The sequence below is a fragment of the Tauraco erythrolophus genome, chromosome 3 (genome assembly GCF_009769465.1).
Source record: "Tauraco erythrolophus isolate bTauEry1 chromosome 3, bTauEry1.pri, whole genome shotgun sequence".
In the NCBI taxonomy this organism is placed as follows: Eukaryota; Metazoa; Chordata; class Aves; order Musophagiformes; family Musophagidae; genus Tauraco; species Tauraco erythrolophus.
The window spans coordinates 9,907,374-9,930,313 of NC_141467.1; the positions used below are offsets into that span (position 1 = coordinate 9,907,374).

Below are 22,940 nucleotides of genomic sequence, written 5' to 3' on the forward strand. Positions count from 1 at the left end.
CTGTTAGAGATGTGAACACGGATAGCTGAGGGAGTCGGTTTCGTTGTAGGCTCTCAAATTTATACTTAAGTACACTAAATGGAAATTGTTATCCACGAAATAAACAAGGGAATCAAAAATACTTTGAAATCCTTTGAAGTATTAGGCTTCTCATATCCATGTTGACATAAAATGTCAATCATGACAGATTAATTGATTACAAAGCACTCCCTTTGTGAGGTTAAATATATTACAGACAGTATTAAAAATGGACATTTATTGCACTGTCACAATTACTTTTATTTCAATATTTTAACACGTGAGCCTTATTAGAAAAACGCCATGTGGGTAAACACTGCAAGTAGAAAGCAGCCAGATTTTACCTCTGCGTCATTGTAGTGCAAGACAAAACCAAACTAACCCCCCACACAACTAGCCTTCTGCTCAGCCCTGGGTTCTCAAATGGGAATGCCTCTCCCAGTGTTAACCTACCATTACATTACTTTCAAGCATTTCCAGCCCTGGAGTGCCATTGGCTTGCAGCAGGGTATGTACCACATCATCAAGTTTGTTCTCCTCCGCAGCAGGAATGCAATACCTGTTGGTTTGTCAGAGGAAAAGAGAAAGCTTTACTGTGGAGTAAATAATGGTCCACAGCTATACAGAAACAGGCAATTCAGACCAGGACATTGATTAAAAGAAAGAAATTAAGCACAGGCTTTCCCTCACAGTTCTTTTTGGTAAAACACTGAGGATTCATGAAAGCTGTTTACTTAGACTCAGTCTGATGGCATTCACTAGATGCCAAAGGACACAAAATGCCCAAAGCAGAAATGGGAATACTCAGCGCTCTGTAGAATCAGGAGGAGAGAAATCAGCACTAGAATGATGTTCATTTTAATGGCACCGAAACAGCTAATTATGGGCAGAAATTTGCATCTCATGAGCACCAATATATGTTCTGTTATCTTTATGTAAAACAGTTGTATTTATTACCTCTGCATCAACCAAAGAAACTTCTTCTTTAATAAGGTTTTTTGTTTGTAACAATTAAGAAACCACAAATCACCTTTACTGTTAGTACACAAAGCAGCCTAAGACTTTCTTGCCTTGCTTACTAAACAAATCCCACAGGCCTCCTCTCCCTTGCAACAAAAGAAAGATCTGACTAAGAGCTGCCAAAGCAGCAAGAGAGATTCAAGACACTGCTGAGTATATGCCCCGAGCTGCACATATTCCTCTCCTCTAGGAGCCAAGGAAGCAGCTGTCCTCTCTGCGGTCACTGCCAGCAGTGCTCCCTACGCAGAAGTGACACGAAATAACGTACAAGTCTCAGGTCGTGGCTTTACACATCTGGAGAACTCCTGTTTTGCTGGATGCAGGGAGGGGATATGATGAGAATTCACCGCTAGTCTTGCTTGCACCCTGCCAGAAGGGTAATGGTTTGTGTCCACCCAGGAGAGAGACCTGTTCCCAAGATCTGGTAGTTGGTACGTGATGACTGCAAACTGAGCAGCACAGCTTGGCGGGAAACAGCGCAAATCCTGGGATTCCCAAACCTGCCCTGTGCTGGTGCCATACTAGGCTTTATCTGTGACATTACTTTATTTGGATTTGGGTTTGTTAGGCTCAGGCAAATAAGAAGCATCTCCAGATTTATCATGACTTACCTCTGTTCACGTTAAGCAGTGAGACCTCAACCTGGAGCCCATCTACCCCCACACCACACACACACTCACAGCCCTTTTTCCAAACTTGGCAACAAGAGAAGAGAATGAATCTGGAAAGATTTTGGGGAAAGGATGCAGTTTTCTTGTCATGCATCCGATCCCTCCACCAATTTTATAAAGCGTTCTGCTGGCCTTACAGACCTTGTCAGGATATTTGCTTATAATTGCACTAATATTAACTCCGTATGTGTCACACAGAGTTATCCTGCTCGCTGAGTCTGCGGGAGGCTGCACTTCCTATGATTTGAACATCTCGTTACTGTTCACTGTACTGATGATGACTTTGATTTGTCTTTGTTGATCTTCAAGCCAAGAACCAGAAGAGATGACAGTAGCTACTCGTACACCTAATTGTAGCCAGAACAAGGGCTCTAATGAGCTGGCTGCTCAGGTGTACATGTACCTCAGGTGTACCGACTCCTTACACGTATTTTGACAATGATCAGGACCTTACTCATAAATTCTAGGGTTATAGAGAGATGAAGTGGAAGAACCTCATCTTGATCAGGATGAAGTCCCAGCAGCAATTTTAAATGCATGCTGTGTATCGAATACTTCGCAGTACCTGTGTTGCTAACAGTGACAGTTGCATGCAAGCAGAGCATTACTCCAGTTGCACGAGATTTTAAATGGTGATGAAAATATTTTAAATTCAAATCCAGAAACTGGCAGAGCCCACTCTTTTCTTTCAGAGTCAGAAAATGTAGCTGGAACAGCTGAAAGATTAAAGCATGCAGTCCTTTACAAGACAGGCCCAGGAAAAAGCACGGGAAGGACGTGTGAAGAGGAGGGTCAGCACAGAAGTCATGGGACTATTCGACAGCTGGCAGGACTGAGGGGAATGGAGATGCTTTGCAACTGTGGCATATGCTGCAATTTCACTCATTTGTAATGCTTGATGTACCTACAAAAATGGGAAGTGAGCAGCCCCTACAGACTTCTGAGTGTCTTGAGCAGAATAAGATATTATTCTCTCTCTCAATGGGCACTGAGGGTCCCTCCAGAGTAAAAAGGTTACGTCACTGACCTCTGCCCTGCAAGAAAATCGAGTTCTCCCCTGTTCACTCTTCAGGAGGTAAAACCTGAGGGATGAGTGACCTGAGCAATCTCCAGGTAAATGAAGCACCACTGATTTTTGTACCACAGGGTTGTGTCCTTGGAAGAGAAGATTTCTCGATGCTGCGTGGACTTGGCAAGACAGAGAAGAGCTTTGGTGCCCAGTGGCCTGCTTTGTTATCACTGAAGCAGCCGCTGAAAGCAATGCTGCCAGGGCTACACCAGATATTACGCCAGACCTAGAGTTATTAAATTCATCTTTTCCTCAATAAAGTTGGGTACTTTATTGCAATATTAAAAGCCATAATAAGTTCATAATGAATACTAGCCTGACACTTCAGCCTGGCAGCCTTGCCGAAGAACAGCTTTTACACACAAAGGAATTTTGCTTCTTCCTTCTTACGACTTATTCCTGCTTACTATCCATGTTTCATCAAGACAATCATCGCAGGCACACCTGAAGCTACGTACTTATGTGCAGAAGTAAGCTCATCAAGAAAAAGCAAATGGCTCCTTTGGTTTTATTCCTTTTGGCTTGGAAAAACAGAAACAGTAGTCTTCCCTAAAACTTTGGCTGGCTGCATTCAAGCCTTTTCAGTCTCAAAAGACACGTTTTGACACGCACAGTAAGAAGAGTGGCCTCAGAACTTAATTAGGGGATTCTTGAATGCCTTCTGTTTGGCACTGACTGTCATTTAAGCCTAGATGAATGTCAGAGAGAAAACAGACACCTAAGGTTGAGGACAACGTAGCTTGCTCAGCAATTTGTCCTGACAGTGTATTACTATAAAAAAGTACAGATTTCTGATTCACAGAAGAGGGAGACGAGTCATGACAGAAAGTGACAAACTCCCAGGTCTGCAGCATAATCCAGTGTTTACCTTTACCACTTGGTATGATCACATACAGAACATTTCTCCAACTTAAAACATTTAGAGAGAGGAGCTCCTGTTTTAACGGTTTCCTCCAAGATTTCAAATCCTTCTTTCTGGGCCATGTGCTTTCCCAGCTTCAGCCGGGTCAGCAGCCCCTGACACCAGTGTCAGCTGAGAAATGTGAAGTTAAGGGACTGAAGTACACACTTTGCATGTGAATGAAGAGCAGTTGCCACTGCCACTGTGAGGACTCCTGGGTGCTAAGGGGGCCCTGCAGGCCTTCTCCTGTCACACCTCAAGAGCCAAAGGCTCCTGTAGCTCAGAGTTCCAAGAGTGGAACTGCTGGAACTGCTGAAAGGGAACCAGCTTCTCACCTTTGCAGGGGGACACCATTTAAATAACTTTTCTTCTCCTTCCATTGCGTTTTCTCTGACCAAGAAATACAATTACATTGCTTATCACTCATTGTTCTCACTGGTGATCCTCTTGGGTAGTAACACCAATATCACAGGAACGTGTCAGAAAGCCACGCAACACGCCAGCAGTTGCAACACGCTTCCTCTAATCCCTCCATCACCTGTTGTACTTCCACTGCAATCTAACTCATCAGCATCCGTAGTAGTGTGTATGCACTGAATTCAGGAAGGATTCACCATGTTCAAAACCATTTATAAGCTGAGTGTTAAGTGTTTTCGTATTTTTGTCTACAAAATATGTAATGTAGCTAGCCACTAAATGGTGATGTCCATCCACATCGAGACAGTAGAATGATGTGTGTAATCATATTAAAAATTACTGTCATTAGATAATGAAAAAAATTCACATGAGGGAAAACACTAAGGCCCTGGTAGACAGGAGTTCAAGATATTTTGCATAAAATATGAAAGCGGTGCCTGTTTACTCAGAGTATGGATTCAATCACTTTACGAGTGGCAATATGGAGCTAGCTTGACAAGTGTCTCTCTGTCAGCCGAAGGAAAGCCTACCTTGACTAGCTGTCATTTGGCTTCCATGTCATGAAAACTTCCCTCAGATTAAATCCTATGTCAAGCAGAAACAGTTCATTGCTAAATACCTCAGAATAGAGCGTGGGAGATAAAGTGAAGTATTTCCTCTAGGAAAGAATGTTTCTTCAGTTAAGTTTATACTATATTTTCCCATTAAGCTGTAATCACACACAATGGACTTTCTAGGGGAGAATCATTCATGCAAAAGGTACCACGAAAGCTGTTGTTAACAGCAGCTTAGAGACAGCCTCTGCCAGGAATGCAAGACGACAAAACAGGAATACCTACCAAATGCAATCAGCACCAGTGTGTAAGTAGTCAATGTATGGAAGGTGATTTTGGTCTCGAGACCAGCATGAGGTAGAAAAGACCATGCCAATATTTAGCCAAGGAATTGTCACTCCTAAAAGGAAGAGAGTGAAAATGAGTTTCAAGTAATTACAGTTTCTAATTAAAAGACAGTTTGAGAGGGCATTTCAGTTGAAAATCTTGTTCTACCCGCAACCTAACCCCTAAGTTTTAAGTCTTCTTACCACAGTGAATAATTCACAAAGAACAATTAAACAAATTCAGCATTTTCCACTAACAAAATATCTACCAGACAATTACGGTGCCCTTCAGCATATTTGTTTTCTAATAGCTGTAAAAAATTTTTATTCTTTAGAGAATTTACAAATACCCATAATTCAAGCTCAATGCCATTGATGAGAGGAAGTTGCTTCATGTTGTCAAATGTAAAACATGTACTTGTGAAACATGTATCCTGTTTCCCAACTGGTTTGTTCAGGCTCAACACCTGCACAGTTGACTGAATTTTGCTGTCACCTAACACTTCTACCATTGACTCGCAAAGGCACATTTGCGGCTGGAGCACTAGCGACAATTCATTTAGAAAACCTGTGTGCTGCTGTGCCCAGTGCTACAGCCCAGGTTAGCAAGTAAGAAGTTGCACAGCTCTGTCCTTCATTGCTCTGAGACAAAGCAAGAACACCGATGTACTGGCAACAACAACAGAAAGGGATACTGCAAGCACAACCGGTTCCTCCCAGGTATACGGTCTCAACATTTCATTAATTCTTAATCTGCTCACCTGCCTTCGTTCCCTTAAATACCACCTGCTACATACAACTGTGTGTCTTCCCAGTCACCAGTGGGGCCAGAAAGAGGGAGAAGACTTTGGTGACTACAGCACCACCGCATTTAGAGGACGCTTACACTTGCTGCAAACATAGAAAAGCAACTTGCTTACCAGGCACAGCACCAAGATGTCGCAGGATGGATCCTGTATTATTAGGAAGGACTGTGAGGTTCCACCCATGCCTGTTCAAGAAGCAACGCAGAGGCAGACACGTGTCAGAGCCATGTCCCCAGTGCCAAGCTGCCCTGCTGGCCTTGCACCTCCATCTCCACTCAGCCCAACGGGGCAGCTGGCACGAGTCAACAAAGCGGGTGGATTTGGTGATCTTACCTTGAAAATGGTTCAGATTTTCCCACAGGAAAGCCACTCCCATGGGTGTTGGTATCTACTTTTCCACAATGCACCGCTACGTGGCAATCTTTCTGTTCTACTATCCGCCAATATTCTTGCTGTGGTAAGAGAAAGCAGTAATGCATTTTTAATTCACTGAACAAGGTATCTCTCACTAAAATATAAACCCCAGAAATTTACAGGGCTTTCATGACCTCAGTGTAATTCAACATAAAATACTGCTTGAAAATAAGAATACAAAAAGTAACAATGAACTGGGAAGACAGAATTCAGGTCCTCTTGGCTCCTGTCCTTCAGCGCATGACAGATAAAGACTTCTTTCTCTCCTTCAGTTCATCAACACCTTTTCTTAAAATGTCTAAAAATTTTAAAAGGAAGAATCAGTACCATGTCTATCTAACCATTTATTTGTCTCCCACACCAGACAGCCTTAAAGTGCTTAAGGTAATGCCCGAACGTCAACTATACTGAATCCCCACACTCAAATTCCCTGAAATAAAAACTTTTACCATGCCTTGTGTTGGCCTCACCTCTACTTCAGCTACTGTAGGCTCCTTCGTGAAGCACATGTTCATGATGTTTCTTGCTGTTCGGTAGAAGGTTGTTAAAGAAACAGACCTACCCTGTGGAAAAAGAAAATAAAATTAAAAGTGAAAATAAAAAAAATGCGTCTCCATTCTCCCTGGCCTCATTCTTTTCCTTACATGCTCAATCCCAGATCACGATAGGGGGAAAGAAGACAATGTCTCCAGAACACATGTGGGTCTAAACCTCCTTTCTTATCTGAGGGAAAATAACTCAAAAGATACAGAAATTTAATAATAACATTAAATCACCAAATCAACCATCTAAAAGGCCAACTGAATGTTCCCAGAAGGCCAGGTACACTACTTTGTCCAGCACGACGCTCTGTGTTTGATGAATACAGAAGATGGACACGGCCCAGCTTTCTATAACAGGTTGCAAAGGACCCAGTAGGCAACCCTACCCGCATTTTACAATCAAATCCAATGTGTGATCAAAGGACCATGCTCTTTACATACAGAGAAACAGGTGAAAAAGACTTAGGAAATTCACATAAACGTTCAGCATCAAACTAGTATTGTATGTGATGGAAGGGGGTCGCAAAAAGTAGAGTTTACCAAGATTACTGCAATCACCTGCTTATAAAAACTAGTTATGCTCAATTCAATAACAGCAGTTCGAATGCAAGGAACCAGGACCTGTTATTACGAGGCTGAGAAAAGTAAAACACAGTAAAATTGCCAAATGAGGGCACTTTTTCTTGGCACTGCTGCAGGAGCTGTGCAAGAGGATCTGACTTGGTTTTCTGCCCGAGCTACACCTAAGTTTCTGCATACCTGCTTTCACACATGCCTGTAATACCAGATGCTCTGGGAAGCATCCTCTGAAGGCTTTTAAGGCAGGAGCATGAGAACCCACTTGCTCCTTTCAGCCCAGACATACTGGTATGCCCAGACAAGGACAACCCTATCACATTCTCTGCTCTAGGGCAGGAACACTACCCTGGGAAGCTGTGAGCCACGACAACTGGCTGGCACCACGCTAGGTGCTGTGGGCATACTGATTTGCAGGTACCACTCTGCAAACATGAAGTTGAAAACATCTTTGCTCCCTTGACAGATCTACCACTCCTTCCTCTAGCTCCCATTGTGTCCACTGGTTGCCCATCTGAGCAACCACAGACTTGGAAACTGCACGTAAATGAACATTTTATGGCTTGGACTGTTACCTTTCTAGTTTTTCAGTTATGAAACAGATCTGCCAAACCACTTCAGTCTTTTCTGGTGTTTAATTTAAGAACTATGCCCAAGAGTAAACTAGAAACAACTACACAAGCAGCTTTTCCCCCAGAGGCCAAGTCTATCACTTTACCATGCTCCTACAGTTGTAACATTGTCGCTTTTTTAATTGAATGCAGTATAATTAGCTGTAACAAAAAAGTTTGTGAAATGCCCAGGGCCTGGGGCCCTCTGATTCCCATAAACTTCAGAGTTGGATGCTCTGCAATACAATAAGCAATTTCCTTCATCTTTTAATGCCCTCATGAATCATTTACTGAGGCAGGCTTTTACAACAAAACCCCTTGTAAAACCCCGCACCAGCAGTCGTCGCACTTGGGCATAGACTTCACCGCTCGCAAAGCAACACACGCTCGGCAGCCGCTTCCTCGTTTCAGTTACCTGCCTCTTCCTCTCCTCTTACACAGAAAAATAAGGACTCATCTTCCAAGACTAACCATGTCCTTCCATTTTTCAGATATGCAGCAAAGCAAGAAAAAAAGAAAGTGGAAAACCGGAATGGTTTAGCCCTTTAAAATTGCACCCAGTTCTTCCTCTGTCAAGAATTCGGTATCTTTTTAGTCTCCTAAGAGTTGTAACACAAATGAAATGGTTGATGAGGTTTTGTTGTCTGTTTTGTTGTTTGGTTGGTTTTTTTAACCGGAGGGATCTTGTAAAATTTTCTAATGCCAACTCAGAAAATAATTTAAAATGTTCTAATTGAGCATTTTAACTGGGACATAAAACAAACTGCTGAAGAGTAAAATACCCTTTTCAACACTCTCAAAAATATCTCAACAGTTCAACTGTCCTGGGAGCTTCAACCTACTGAGCAGTCTCTGTTGCTGCAACAATATGACACAGGAAGGTTGAAGGAACAAAATTTCCTATTTCCTCTCTTGATTCTTCTCCATGGCCTCTGTGTCGGCCGTAAGAGCCGACCCAGAGCACCACCACCACCACCACCAAGCTCGGACAGAAGGCACAGGGAAGGACACTGCAATGCTATGAATGTTAAAGACATTAAAGCAACCATAAATACGAGCAGGAAACAGAGATTTCACAATAGTCACAGGAAGGAGAGACTCTTGTTAAGCAGGATCCGAAAACACTGAGTCCCCAGCTGAAGAGAGCTCAGCATGGGATTTCTGGGATGGTTTCATGTGAGGGCTGGTAAAACTTGTGTTGGTGACTTCTTCTGTGTGTCCCTCTAATAATAAGCCTTCCATTTGTTCTGCATGGAAACAACTGCTGTTTTCAGTCACCTACAGTACAGATTTTTTAAATTATTTTTCAGAGCTAAAAATTGGAGAAAGAAGAGAAGAGTGAAAATCTTGCAGCAGATTCTTCTTTGATGATAGTAGTCTACTTCATGTACTTACAAACGACAACATTTTATTAGTCAGGTAAAAAAGCCATACATTTAGGAGCAAAGAAAGCAAACGCAGCAGCCTGCAGCACATGCTTCAAAGCACAGGAGGCCTTATAGCCTGGAAAGGAGCAACACTGAAAACAATTTGGGAGCCCTGGCAGAAAGTCAGCGAAACACAAAGGAGATTTACTCTAACTTCGACATACGATACGGTGGTAACTGCTCCCGGAGGACTGGATGTCTCTTTCTTCTCAAAACATGTTCCAGCTTAAGCACGAGCTAACTGCAAAAATTACTGTGCAAATTCCTAAATGCATGGCCTCTTCATGGTCTGAAGCATAGACTTTATGGCCTGAACTAGACTGCAGCCATATGATTATGATGTCTCCTCCAGCCCTCAATCTATTGACCTGGGCATCTATCAAACGGGTGGGTTGTGGGGTTTTTTTTGTTTTGTTTTGTGTGTGGTTTTTATTTTTAATTAGAATTAGCAATGTTCTTGAGAAAGGAACCATTACAATCCCATAATCCGTGGAAACTGTAACATGAGGACAAGTTCTGTTAAACAAATTTCAGATTTTCTTAGAAACTTGTTAATAGGTAAAGAACACTCCCCCCTCCACAGACACAGAAGGACACATTCATTCAAGAAAAACAGAGAATGCAGAATTAAAAGGCTTGTTTCGTAAAATGCCATGAAGTACCAGCACCACCTCAACTCAGTATTATTAAAAAGTCTACTGATGAACTACAGTCATTTTACAGCTCTTGTGGGTTACTCTGGTGCATCAAGACTGTTGCATAATTTATTTCTATGTCTTGAGGCTTGCTCTAAGTGACATAACCAGCCCCCATGCATCAGTCCTTCTACTGGGTTTTACCCTCATATGCTGTGAAAGCCAAGCTACGCATCTCTCTCTGCACTCAGACTGCCCAGGCGTCCCGCAGGGTGCTCCACAGCAGGGATCTCTCCAGAAATCCACCGCAGATTTACTTTGCCCCTGTTTTCTACCCATTCCATCGCCTGTGACAGCATTCCCCAGTCCCTGCACTGCAGACGAGCGTGGGATGAGATTCCGACAGGGAAGCTGCAGTGTCCGAGAAGCTACCAGCACCACAGTGGACAAGCCAAGGCATTGCCTGAGTGGCTCAGTGTGCTGCAGCTGCTTTGGTGGCTCAGTGATTCTTGTCTCTAACAGCTTCTGTGTTCAGAAAAAAAGTATTTCTAGTGGGTATTGTCGGACTCGTACAGGGTCTGATGCTGTCAGTACTGCCAGTGCTTTTTGGGCAGCAGCAGCAATCTGGGAGCTCTCAGCCTTTTGGAGTAAAGGCCTGGGGCTCACCAGACCGAGGCTGGTTATACTCGCTGCGCTTTGCTTGCTTTGCCTTTTTTTATTTTCTAAGACTGATACGGACACTTCTCACAAATCTCCATCTTGCTTTTTGAGTTACTTTCTATCTTCTAAACTTTAACTTGGGACTTGAACTGGAAAAGAAGAGGGAGGCATTTCCCTACCGAGTTTGAGGTTGTTCATACAGCTGGCAAGATAAGTCATATCAAATTTTTCATTTAACATCATTAAGCACAGGATATTAAGGACGAAAATGCCACTTCACTGTTCACAAATGCTGCTGTCGTTAGATAAGCTTCTCTCCAACAGCAGCACGGCAAACAGACTGCTTTACAAAGGTAGGATTGAGGCCAGAGTCCCCGAGTAAAAGAATTTTTGGGCTGACAAATCATAACAGGCTGCAAAAGAAACCTGAAGCAAGCTTTTAAAACTTAAGTCATGAGCTCATGCAGTCCCTAAATAGCTTAACAATAAGCCACTTTGGGCTATCTGGCTTCATTTCCTGGTGATGGAAGCGAGATTGGCAGGGGAAGAACAGCGTACTGCTTTACTGGGCACAGGCACTCAACACTGTATTTCTCTCGGAGCACGGCTACACAATTCAACGCAACTCAAAACTGCACTGCGAGTTGCAGTGCCAAGTCCTGCTCCAGAGTAGGAGACTGCCAAATAAAATACAGTGAAAGAGTCAGCATTCCTTCGTAAATGGATGTACTTGATATGTGGAGGACTCATAGTCCATGTGACTGCTAGTGTTGAGCAGAATCTGGCATCGTGGATGAAAACATTGTTTGCATTTCAATTTGCCCTTTCTAAATGTAGCAGTATTTCTAGTGATGTTAGTTTTGATGTGGAGCACTACTGCACTTAACAGGAGACTTGCAAGAAGCAGGAATGAGAAAGCAGAGCACTACTTTAAATGTCACTAGAAAATGAAAATAAAAACTGTGTCTGCAAGGATAATTGGGCAGAGCTATTCAGGGAACCTCTCACAAGGAGACGAAGCGGGGCAGAGCCCAGCGCACGTCGTTATGACAATAACAACTTCCAGCTTTTCCAGACAGCCCATGAGAGCCAGGCAGATCAGGATAAAGCCACCAGACTGCCCAGCTGCAATCGCCACTGGCTGGGCTGCTCCCTCGGGAGTGGCACTGCAGCCCATTGGCACACCCCAGCCAGCTGGGTTTGTACCCAGATGCCACCCAGACGACAGCATCATCAGTCCTGCAAAACAAAACTGGCAGAGCTTGCCTCGTTACCTTGTATATACACTTGTGTAAGTCGCTAAGAACTCCCTCCTCCTCCTCCTCGTCCTCCTTCGTGGTCTCCTTTTCCTGAGCGAAGAGCCGCCGCCTGCCCGTCTTCAGTGGGACGTCGACCTCTTTTAACTTGTTGCGGAAGCCGTTTTTGTGAACCACGCCATTGATGAGTCCATTTTTGGGCTCAAACCGGGGCAAGGAATGGAACTTGTAGGCATTCTCCGAATGTCCCTCCAAAGGTCCTTTCCTCTTCTCCAAGATTTCCTTTTCCAGCAAGACCTCCTTCTCCAGTTTCTTGTGCTCCTCAGGGGAGAGGGAGTCATAGGAGAGCAAGTACTGGCAGTAGGCTTCTTGCAGCTTGGCCAGCCTGTCCTGTGCAGTTTTGGGGATGCGCAGCATGTCTGCCAGCTTGTTCCACTTCTTGAGGTCAGTCACTTGCTGCATCCCCCCCATCTCGTTGATCAGCTGGACGAAGCAGGCCAGGTCGAGCTCGCAGCCTCCTGGGGTCCACGTGTGCCAGGCAGCAGAGGAGGGGAAAGGGAAACACAGGAGCAGGTTAGAAAAGCTGCAGGCAGCTCGCATCAAGAGTGCTACCAGGCTGGGCACATACGAGATGTGCCACCCGTACAGCTCCAGTCACCTGGGCACTGGAGCAGGACTGTCCCTATCTCATACACCTCCTGCTAAACACAGGCCTGCACCACTATTTTCCTAGCTTAATTCATTCAGCAGATCACATTTTGCTATTTGCAATAGCCTTTCCTATGGTTAAATTTGCTCTCCTCCTTGGGTTTCATTCCCTTCCCTTCTCAGAGCACCTCCAGCTATCTCCTGACACATCTCTTTCCCCCAGTCAGTACCCAGCGGTCAGGCAGACAAGAGCGGTCCAGCTCTTTAAAAGCCCGCAAACTCTCACCCTCCCCTTGCCCACCACCAGCCCCACATCTGGTTTATACCAGGAAGAAGCAAAACAAGGGTCAAAATGGGTACTGGCAATCAAAAAGACAAGTAGCAATCCTTTCTGGAGGTGAAACATCAATTACCTAATGTTTGCACAATACTTTGAATACAGTTAGTATATAAAAGGAGGACGGTAAGATCATTAATTTCACTATAGGTAGAAAAACCCTTTAAAAAAAAACCAAGGGAGGCAGGAGGTTGTTTAGGGTTGGTGCCTGCAACTGCATAAAAAAGTTCCATGCACATTATTCTTCCAGTTTGAAGCCATCCATATTTTATATTCCTTTATGTTTTTGTATGTTTTAAGATGACTAGCACATTTCACACTCCAGTCAAAAAATAAAAATGCAGGATTATACAAACTGCAGCACAAAAAGCAGCCAAAGGGACGAGGAACAATAAAAGAAACATCATAAATACTCTCAAAGCACAGAAAGAAACCATCAGTAGAAAGACTGAAGAAACGGACCAAAGACCACCTACAATTCAACAGGGCACTGCTGGAGGAAAAAAGAGAATTAATACAAAACTCGCATCAGCACTGCTGCTGCCACGTTGTCTCTCCTTCCCCTTTTTCTTTGAGAAAAGTAAAAAACCATTATGCCATAGCCGTTTCGGAGCACTTGGAAATGCTATTACACAACAGAGAAGTGCAAGAAGGAGCGTTACGGTAAATATTCGCTGTCGGATGCACAGCTAGAGCATCTGAAAGGCCAGTCATATCATCTTGCTTGCTACTGCAACCAGTATTGCTTTCTTCAAACTACTCTGTGCTTCACAGACGATCCCAATTCTCCTTCTTCCCTCTGCTTTCTCCTCTGCCCACCACTTGTGCCGATGCAGCGGGGAGGGAGGCTCAGCAGTGTAAACCTGCGCGCAACGTTTTGGGGTGACGACGGTTGCGACCAAGGCAGAACAGTGCCAGAGGCTGCCCACTAACGCTGCCCGCACAGCACCGGGCAAAACGGGAAAAGAAGGGAAAGGATTTTGGCTGCCGCCAAAACGAAGGGTAAGGCTTGGAGGAGTGTACGACACGGGTGAAGGCAGGGCCATGGGGCAGCAGATTTATCCAAGTCAGTAATTTTTGGGGGGAAGGTCAAAATGGTGAAGTTTTGAAGCTGAGAAAAGGTAAACACCATTAGGAAAAAAACACCCAGTTTGAAAGGTTTTCTTTCTTTCCCCTTTAATCTCCTCCATAAAATAACTTTCAAGCTGGCCTCTATTACAGGCTGTTATTTTTTTGGCCCAGTGTTTTATATGCACAGCTCACAAATAAGCCAAAGGCATAATTCAAGATAGCTTTCCATCCCAATAGATTCAGCGACCTACATAAAGTTGAGTAACATACTCCTAACTTTGAAAGAAGTGTGGTCCAGATTTAATGTTCTACGTGTTCTCTTGTGGGACAAATAGCACACTTCAGTTTAAGGTCCTAGTTTCAACACTGTTTATGAGCTATTTAAAAAATGTGATTTTCTCCTCCATCATGGAATGATCACTCATGATCACTCTGCAATATTAGAACTCGAGTAGCACATCATTCAACCGGAGCCTCGCATATCTGGCAGATCCTCCACAGAGCCAGCTACACTTAAGGTTTACAAAATGGTCTCAATTATAATTCCATTTCACACAGTCATAACTTTAGGAAGCATTTATATCTCAGGCTGATGTTTTCCAGGATTGACCTAAGTATGTTGCTTAAACTTTCCTTGAAAGGCTGAAGGAAAAAAAAAAAAAAAAAAAAAAGAGCTTTAACCCCATTTAAAAGCACCTATGGTAAAATAGGAGACCTGGGACATGTTATGCAGAAATAGCATCTGACTTTTTTTTTTTTCCCCTAATTGTCTTAATTTCATTAAGTTAGGAATATTTTTAAATTCCCTAGTGAGCATGATCATTAAAATAAATAAATCTTAAATCTTCAGGTATGCATTTAATATCAAATGCTGGCATGTTGCTGGCAAAACTCCCGCTTACTTGAATGGAAATCAAGATCAATGGATTTGTGCTGAAAGGAGGGATATGTATACATGTCAACTTAAATAAGCATGCATTTATCACCACAGATTATTTTGTATCTTTCCTGCTGGAACCAACAGATTTCTCATCTTTGTACACTGATGATCTCCAGCTTCTTTTCTCCATTTTGTTTTTAATTTTAAACACAAGATAGGTAGGAAATTAACTGCAGAACGGATACATAGGATGCAAATTTTATAAGAGACCACTGTTTGCTCCAGTTATATGGCACCCAGCAGAATAGAATCCTTGCCTATTAATTAGGCTCTTAGGTACTTAAATAATACAAATAATTAACAGTAATGCCATCTTAATGCTGAGTTAAGGTATTTCATTAAAAAGTTAACATTGTTCTAGAAGCATTAATCGAGCTGTCTTGCACATTTTCTTCTCTCTCTTGCCAATGTAAATTTAATTCATTATTCGTCTCTATTAGCATACAACCATTGCATACATTAGGCATACAAAATGTTCACTTATTGCTGCTCGAGTGATTTTAATTTTCAGATTTCCTTGAATGTTTTTGTACAGCTATTGCAACAGAGCGCTAACCCTCGTTCCTCCTCCTTAAATTCTGTCTTTCTCTGCTATGCCTCGCATCGGTTTACCATAAACTCTGCAATCTCTTTGTGTGCTTTTATGTATTTTCACTCACTCACCATATGCGATATAAAATAAAGTTTTAAAAGGGGGTGGAGGGGGAAGCGTTGCGAACAGTTTAAACAAAAAAGCGTGTCCTTTAATCTAACCAGCGCCGATAGCTGCCTCTGATCAGATAATGCCTCAAAGGCAAAACTCTAGCCTCAAGTTGCAATATGCAGGTCCTGTGAGCACTGACTCAAAACACTTAAAAATAAAGTGAAGGGCTAACAAAGATTAAAAGCACAAGTTTTTACTATGTCATGGCTGCGAAGGCAGTAGAGATGGAGGTGGCTCATTCAATAGTTCATTTGTATGCTGCTGTTGTCGTGTTTTTACAAACTATTGTCACATTTTTGTCACGTGTCATATTTGACAGCAGACCATAAACCAAGAATTCTGTTAAATAAGTGATTCTCACTCAGGCATTAGCCCTGGCAGACACCTGCTGGGAGAAATAATGAAACCTCCATTTTGCAATCAACCACATTTTACTGCCTATTCTTGACACTTAATGGTTGTTAAATGTCAGCAGGTCACTGCAAATTTGTGATTTTAAGTGTCTGAGTACCCAAACAGAAGTCAGGTCTGAGATATTTTCTTTCCCCCTTGGTTAAATGCTTTTAAAGGAATGGGGAAAAAATATTTGTATTAAAGCTTGGCAGCACTGCATCCTGTTTGGAAAACGTCTTTGGAAAGGTCCGAAAAACATTCTCAGGCGACATTTAAAGCGAGGCTATCAATATCCACAGTTGTACTACCTACAAAAATAAACAGTAGAGAAAGGAGAAGATCCTGAAATGTGGAGACCAAGACCCCACGTAGCATTTTTTCCCCTGGCTGAAATAAAGAGCTGGCAGGAGGAAAGTGGCAATATAAAGTCTCCCTGGAAAGCTCTCCGACAACCTACCTGAACTGTGCCTGACCGATGGCCAAAGAAAGAGATCCAGAGCTCTGCAGTGTTAATTGAACAGGGGTTCGGTTAAGCATAAAGGCAAAGGGAGCACAAAGTCGCACACGGACACTAACAAGCAGCGGCAACAGGCCTTACCTATGAGTGGGAGTTCGTCCATGGTAATGCCCTGAGATTTGAGGTGCTTCTTGATACAGGCCAGCCGCTGCACGTTGGGTCCCCAGCGCCTGCCTAGCTTGTGTATGTGCTGAATCTGTGTCACAAACCGCATTTCATCGTTTAGCTTGCACTCAGGTCTCCAGTCTGGAGGAGGAATCACCCTGCACATCCCATACTTCTCTACCTGAGCTCGGACTGACTCAATGTATATCAGTGGGTCATGAAATTCCTTGGTGGAGGGCCTAAGGATGGGAATCTCCCCCAGCATCCCCCACCCAGACTTACTACTGCCCTTTTCGTGCTTTCCCATTGAGTCTTGTGGCTTGTGCAAGGACTCCGCTTGAGAGGTAGAACGATTTTCACAGGAGGCATTTTCAGTTTTGCCATGTGCTTGTTTCCCTGGCGTACTCTTTCCAGCAGTGGCTCTTTTCGGCCTATTTCTTTCCAAACTCTTCTCTGGCACTTCCTTTTTAAGGTGTCCATTCAGCAAAGGCTTTTCTACAGCTGCCTTTTTGCTGGCAGCTTCTGCCAAGTTGACAGCCCCTTTCATTCTCTTGGTGGGCGACTGTATTTTGTCTATGTGATTCGTCTCTTCCAGCCTCCTCTTGGAATTGCGCAGCCCCTCCCTTAACTGTCTCCCCACCTCCTTAGTGCATGTCTTTTGGTTTAACTTGCCATTGACTTTTACACCATTAACAGCGGTATTGTTAGACTTGGATGCTCCAAGGGATAGCACCTGTTTGCGGGTTTTTGCATTGCTACTTTCTATTTTCCCTGAGATTGTGTGGTTGACAGGTGAACTGGGTTTGTGGTGATTTAGTTTGGTTTCCTTGACCAGTTCTTTCTTGGCTTTGGTGTATGTGACAGTTCCCTTTGTCACTGTTGCAGTGTACTTCACAGTTTTGGACGGTGAAGGTCTGACTTCTCTCATCTTTTTGGCACTGGCTGCATTTGCACTCGGAGATGACATTCGAGTGATCCCGTTGACTTTAGAAACCTGCAATGCCAGGAGTGTTGCAGGGGGAGCAGAAGGAAGGAAACAGAAAACAGAAAAGTAAATTAATAATGTTATCACTCAGCCACGGCATCCCAGTTGCTGGACAACCATATTCTGCAGTCCTGACTCCTCATCCCTTCGTACAACCTTCCCAGGCAAGACGAGGGACTGGACGTTTATAGTATGCAAATAAAACAGAAATACTTTTCTTTTTTTTTAAATTAACCAAAAAGTCCCTAGAAAGCCAATCTCGCTTTCAGAGGGCACAAAGCCTCTGGCGTTAAGAAGGGTGAGGTCCCTTGCTTGCACTACTCCCTTCCTTGTCTACCAGAAGGCCTGTTATGGTATCAGAAAACATAGGTAGTCTGATGTACAAACTAATACTTTCATTATCTCCTTTTCTAGCCCTTAGAAACTATTTTCTCTCCCACCCAACTCCCCCTGAGTGCACACACAGTTTACTACTTCTTAGCAGACAAATTAGTCAGCATGTATTATCTACTCTAACTGGAATGAGCACGTTTTGCAAAAAACACAGAGATTCAAGCCAACATCCTATCTATACATACATATATACATATAAAAAAAGATATTGAACACATTATGCACCCAACAGATCAGGATGGCCATGCAGGATCCAGTCTGTCACACATATTAAACTTTGGGAGGCATCTTGTTGCTGAAGTCATTAATTTGAAGTAAAAATGTATACAGTAGTTCAATACATTTTTCTGAAGTTTGATATCTGGGCAGTTTTGCTGACACACACTTTATTGCATCATATTCATCACTCGCTAATGTGTCATTGCAACTCAAAATTGCTGGACTCCACTGCTTTCTGTTAGACATTTGAACCCAGTTATGAAACTAAAATTTGTATTTTAACTATAAGACATGTTAAGCACTGAAAGCAACCCTCAGCTTCAAAGGAATTTGTGATGACTCAGCACTGCCAAAGCTAAGCGCCATTACTAAGAAAATGAAGTTCAAATTTAAACCTCAAGAAATTTCAGCATTTAAAGACGTTTAAACATTGTCTTCTCACCTCCTTAAACTACTATGAGTGCAGAAAAACACATCCAAAAATCAGAAACACTGATAAAGGTGCTCAAAGCGAAAGCATACAGTACAATCACCCCTCATCAGCACGTAGGTGAGTAACACAATTCCTGCGAAATTATACTACTTTCCTGTGGGATTTCAAAATCCTTGCCAAACTAGTAAGCATCACAGCTTCTCTCAAATAAATGTAAGAATTGTAGTCACTTATAAATTAGGGATAAAATGTTATAAAACAGGGATCAGGCAGAGACTGAAAAGATCATGCCATGGTCTTGCATTAAGCGAACTGCAGAAGAGGAGCAGGAACCCGGGGATTCTGCATACACACACGTACACGTGTATACATGCATTTACTGTGTGTATTTTCTCCTCTGTGCTCCAGAACCCTTTTAAAACCCATCCATATCCTTGTCCTTCCTGTGCTCCCAAGGTAGAAACATGGAAAATCCAGTTAACTGATGACACTGAGTTTTTACCTTGAGTTTTCCAAAGACGTATGAGATACCATCTGGAAAGCAAACACTTGCTAACAGAAATGCATTCACCCATTTCCCTTGAAATTCAGGCAGCACTCTGCATTTGAAATGGAAGTCTGGGTTTGACTTTTACGGCACTTTTTCATGCCGCAGAGCAGACCCAGCAGAGAGCTGCTGAGACATTGCCTCTTGCCTGCAGCAGTCAGAACAAGCATTGAACATCTCTGGCTTTATAAATAGCCAGGAACATCGATTACAGATTTCATCTAGACTAACAGAGAAGAACTGATTGAGAACTGGAAGGGGAAGGTAATCTGGGTGACAGCGATCATGAAATGAGTTTTCAATTCTAAGATGTGACAACAGTAGGGAAAGGACTACAGATTTTTTTTTTTTAAAAAAAAAGGGGCAAACAAAAAAAACCCACAAAAAAAAACACCTGCAAAAAAACCCAAACCAAAGCAACTCCTACTCAGAGGAAGGACACAAAGCACAGGCCATTATGCCTCTCCACAAAGTTCTCTAATGACTGGAAAATCAGAAAAGAGCCACAGTAAAAAGTGGAAACCAATTATGTGACTAAGGAAAACTATATAGGAAAAGCAAAAGCATGCATGGGTAAAATCAGAACAGTCAAGGAACTGAAGAAACCTCGGTTAGCAAAGGACATAAAATTAAACAGAAAAAACACTTATAAATACCTTAAAAATAAAAGAAAACAAAGAATAGCAGAGATCAACCACTACATAAGGAAGGAAACCAAATGCAACAGTTTGGCTAAAGTGTTTGTGCTTCTTTTGCATTAGCCTTCTCCAAAAGTATCACTGACTGAATACTTACCAGATAGATCACATAACCAATTTCAGCAAAAGAGTTAGGAAGATAACCCCAGTAAGCTAAAATGTACCTAGGTAACTTAGGGTATGGCTCCTGGAGATGAGCTGAGGACAGGCAGGGTCTACCTACCTTCAAAGCCTAAAATCATTCTGGAACAAATCATCAAACAGTTAATATGTAAACACACAAACAATAATAAGATAATGTTAAAAAAAAAAAAATACCAACCAAGAAAACTCCACCCATAGTTTTGCCACAATAGCACACCAAGCTAATTTAATCATCTCCTGCCAGACACCTGGCTGAGCAGGTAAAGAAGCACCTTTGCTTCAGTAGGGCTCCAGCCACTGTCCCACGTGACATTCTATCAAACAAGCTCGTGAGACACGTCCTAGACATAATTACTCTGAAGTGGCTTCACAAGGGATTAAAGAAAGCCATCCTCAATAGAAGGTATCGTTGTCATAGTTCACTGCTATCCTGGGAGGGTATTTCAGATGACTTTCTGCAGGGATCTGTCTTGGCCTCAGTTCTACCAAGTAATTCCATCAGTAACTTGGATTATTGTAACATTTGCCATTGACACACACCTGGAAGGGGCTGTAAGCACTCTGGAGACAAGGTCAAAATCAAGGGTGATCTTGAAGAACTTATTTCAGAACATTTCTACAATAAGAGGAAGTGCTATTTTTAGAAAGGACAAATGAAACACACGTAAGGGAGGAATAACACAGTGAGGAACCACAGTGGGCTGCAAAACGTGATGGTAGCACAAAGCACGCAAACCACCTTCTGAGACCTACTACTAATGACGCCGACAGCAAGAGACAGGAGCGCTGGCTTTCCTAAGAGGGGCTGGACCCAGCATCGGGCCCACACTGTGAGAAAAATCTGGACAGTGGAGCAAGTCTGAAAGACTACAAAGTGCTCAGGTATCTGGAAAATATGATCTTTAATGAAAAGTCAAGGGAGCTGGACTTATTTAATCTGAAAGAGATGACTATGGGAGAAGTTCGTAACAGTCTTCCGATGCATAAGGAGCTCCTCTGAAAAGGGACAGTAAATGTTCTTTCCATGTTCACTGGGAAAAGCAGGAGGGAAAAAAAAATCTTTAATTGCCTACAACAATGGTCTGAGGCACAATTAGGAAAACTTGCTCATTAGTAGAAAAGTAAAACGCTGGAAGAAGCTGTCAATGGATGCTGTGGAGTCTCTTACACGGAAGGTTTTCCAGAAGGTTTCATGGAGGCCATAGTTATATTACTGTGCTGTCAGGTACAGTCAGGCTGTATGGAGGTACGTTGTCACTCCTATGATTTTTTTCTGAAGAAGTTGTGACCAGAAGTCTGAAGGGCCATCTGGGGCACTCCTTCAGTAAGGGGTGGTGACACAGGGCCTGAGAACAAAACACACTCATGGAGAAAGGCAAGATCCTCAAAGCTCCTCCTCTTCAAAGGAAAACATGCCATCAGCACAAACAGCTTTAGGCCAGAATTAAAACTGCCAAGATAGAAAACTCTGAGAAACTGAATTCTTAAAGAAACCAGCAACTTATCACAACTGTTTAGAGTTGTTCAAATACCTCCACACAACAAAAGCTTAGATCTCTCAAGGCCACATCTTGAACTGAACAGGTACATAAGCTTCAGCTACCTAACCTACACTCAAGCATGCTATCTTGAGTTTCAAAGTTAGTGAAATTATTCCAATGATGAACACGTCCTGAAGTAGAGAACACTTGGCTTTGAGAATACCATAAGGAATTAGCTTATTTCTTTCTGACTGCTAACTAAGGAGACCTCACAAGAAAGAAACACTACTGAAAACTTCCTCGGGATCAGCACCTTTCTAGAGCAGACACAACATTTTCAAATGTCTCTCCCTCTTCCCCCACCAAATGCCCTTAGGTATCTGAAGTGTTTTCAGAGAGGACAGCATGTTTAAGATACAGCAGTACTACGTAGACCAGAACAGACCACGCTTCAAATGGTAACAGGCTGCAACAAATGTCTTCCAGCTGGAACAAGTGGAACAAACGATGTGGTCACAGTCCACCATCAAAGCAACAGGTGGATTCAGGATTTCACATTGACAAATGTGAAATTCTGGCTGGTCAGTCATCACCTACGTGTTCCTGGTCTGTACTTGTCTCTGAGGACCCATCAGATGATTGGAACCAAAAGAAACAAGAAATTGTGGTAGGTATTTTCTTACCTTTCTACTGTTGATATGTCTCCCCCCAAACCAAACATACACACACAGAGTCAGCCTAAAAAATTGGCCACACTGCCAGGTGCGCAGGTTCACCAAATGGGGGTCTATGTCACAGCTCCATCCCGAGGCAGTGCTTACACTGAGCGCATAAGAAAGAAGTCAATTTAATTCAAATAGTAACAAAGTGATTGACATTAGCCTTACATGACTCAGTCTTGAACTAAAGGTGAAACTAGGGATACGAATAATCTTATCTTTGCTTTTCAGCCATGTTCTCAATTTTGCTGACATATATTTGTCTCCAGACCACTCTTTTCTCGACTTCACTGAACACTTGCCTTGCACTAAAAGACAGTACGATAGATTTTAAATTTCATTGTCTTCTAAAACGCAAATGGGACAGCACATAGTTTTGCAGCAATTTGTTTGTTGAATTTGAACTGCTCTACATACACACCTCTGCATAACACCTAGGATTCATCCTCCAGACATACACACAAAATAAAGCCAACAAACGACTTGTTAGATAACAACCACAGTAATAACAGCAACATTAGCAACACCAACAACAGTTTTGGTCCCAAATAAATTCAAGTTATGCAACTGATCTTGAATTCATTCATAAAAATACTTCTGAGTTGATAAGTTTTGCAGAGCTAAATTACAATATTAGGCCGAGAGAGGGCCCCATTGAACTACATTTCCTTTGCCCACAACCCCTTTGAAGTAGGGGATTTGGG

The 22,940-nt window shown here is 42.7% G+C and overlaps 1 protein-coding gene across 1 annotated transcript in view; it reads right to left on the reverse strand.

Moving 5' to 3' along the window:
- JARID2 (jumonji and AT-rich interaction domain containing 2) overlaps positions 1–22,940 on the reverse strand; it is a 172,222-nt gene that overhangs the window by 14,982 nt on the left and 134,300 nt on the right. The window contains exons 7-13 of the mRNA XM_086608459.1: positions 16,594–17,611; positions 11,922–12,421; positions 6,667–6,759; positions 6,116–6,234; positions 5,897–5,967; positions 4,936–5,050; positions 472–577 (exon numbers count right to left, since the gene is read on the reverse strand). Coding sequence (XP_086464585.1) covers positions 472–577; positions 4,936–5,050; positions 5,897–5,967; positions 6,116–6,234; positions 6,667–6,759; positions 11,922–12,421; positions 16,594–17,611 — 2,022 coding nt within the window. The remainder of the gene's footprint in view (positions 1–471; positions 578–4,935; positions 5,051–5,896; positions 5,968–6,115; positions 6,235–6,666; positions 6,760–11,921; positions 12,422–16,593; positions 17,612–22,940) is intronic.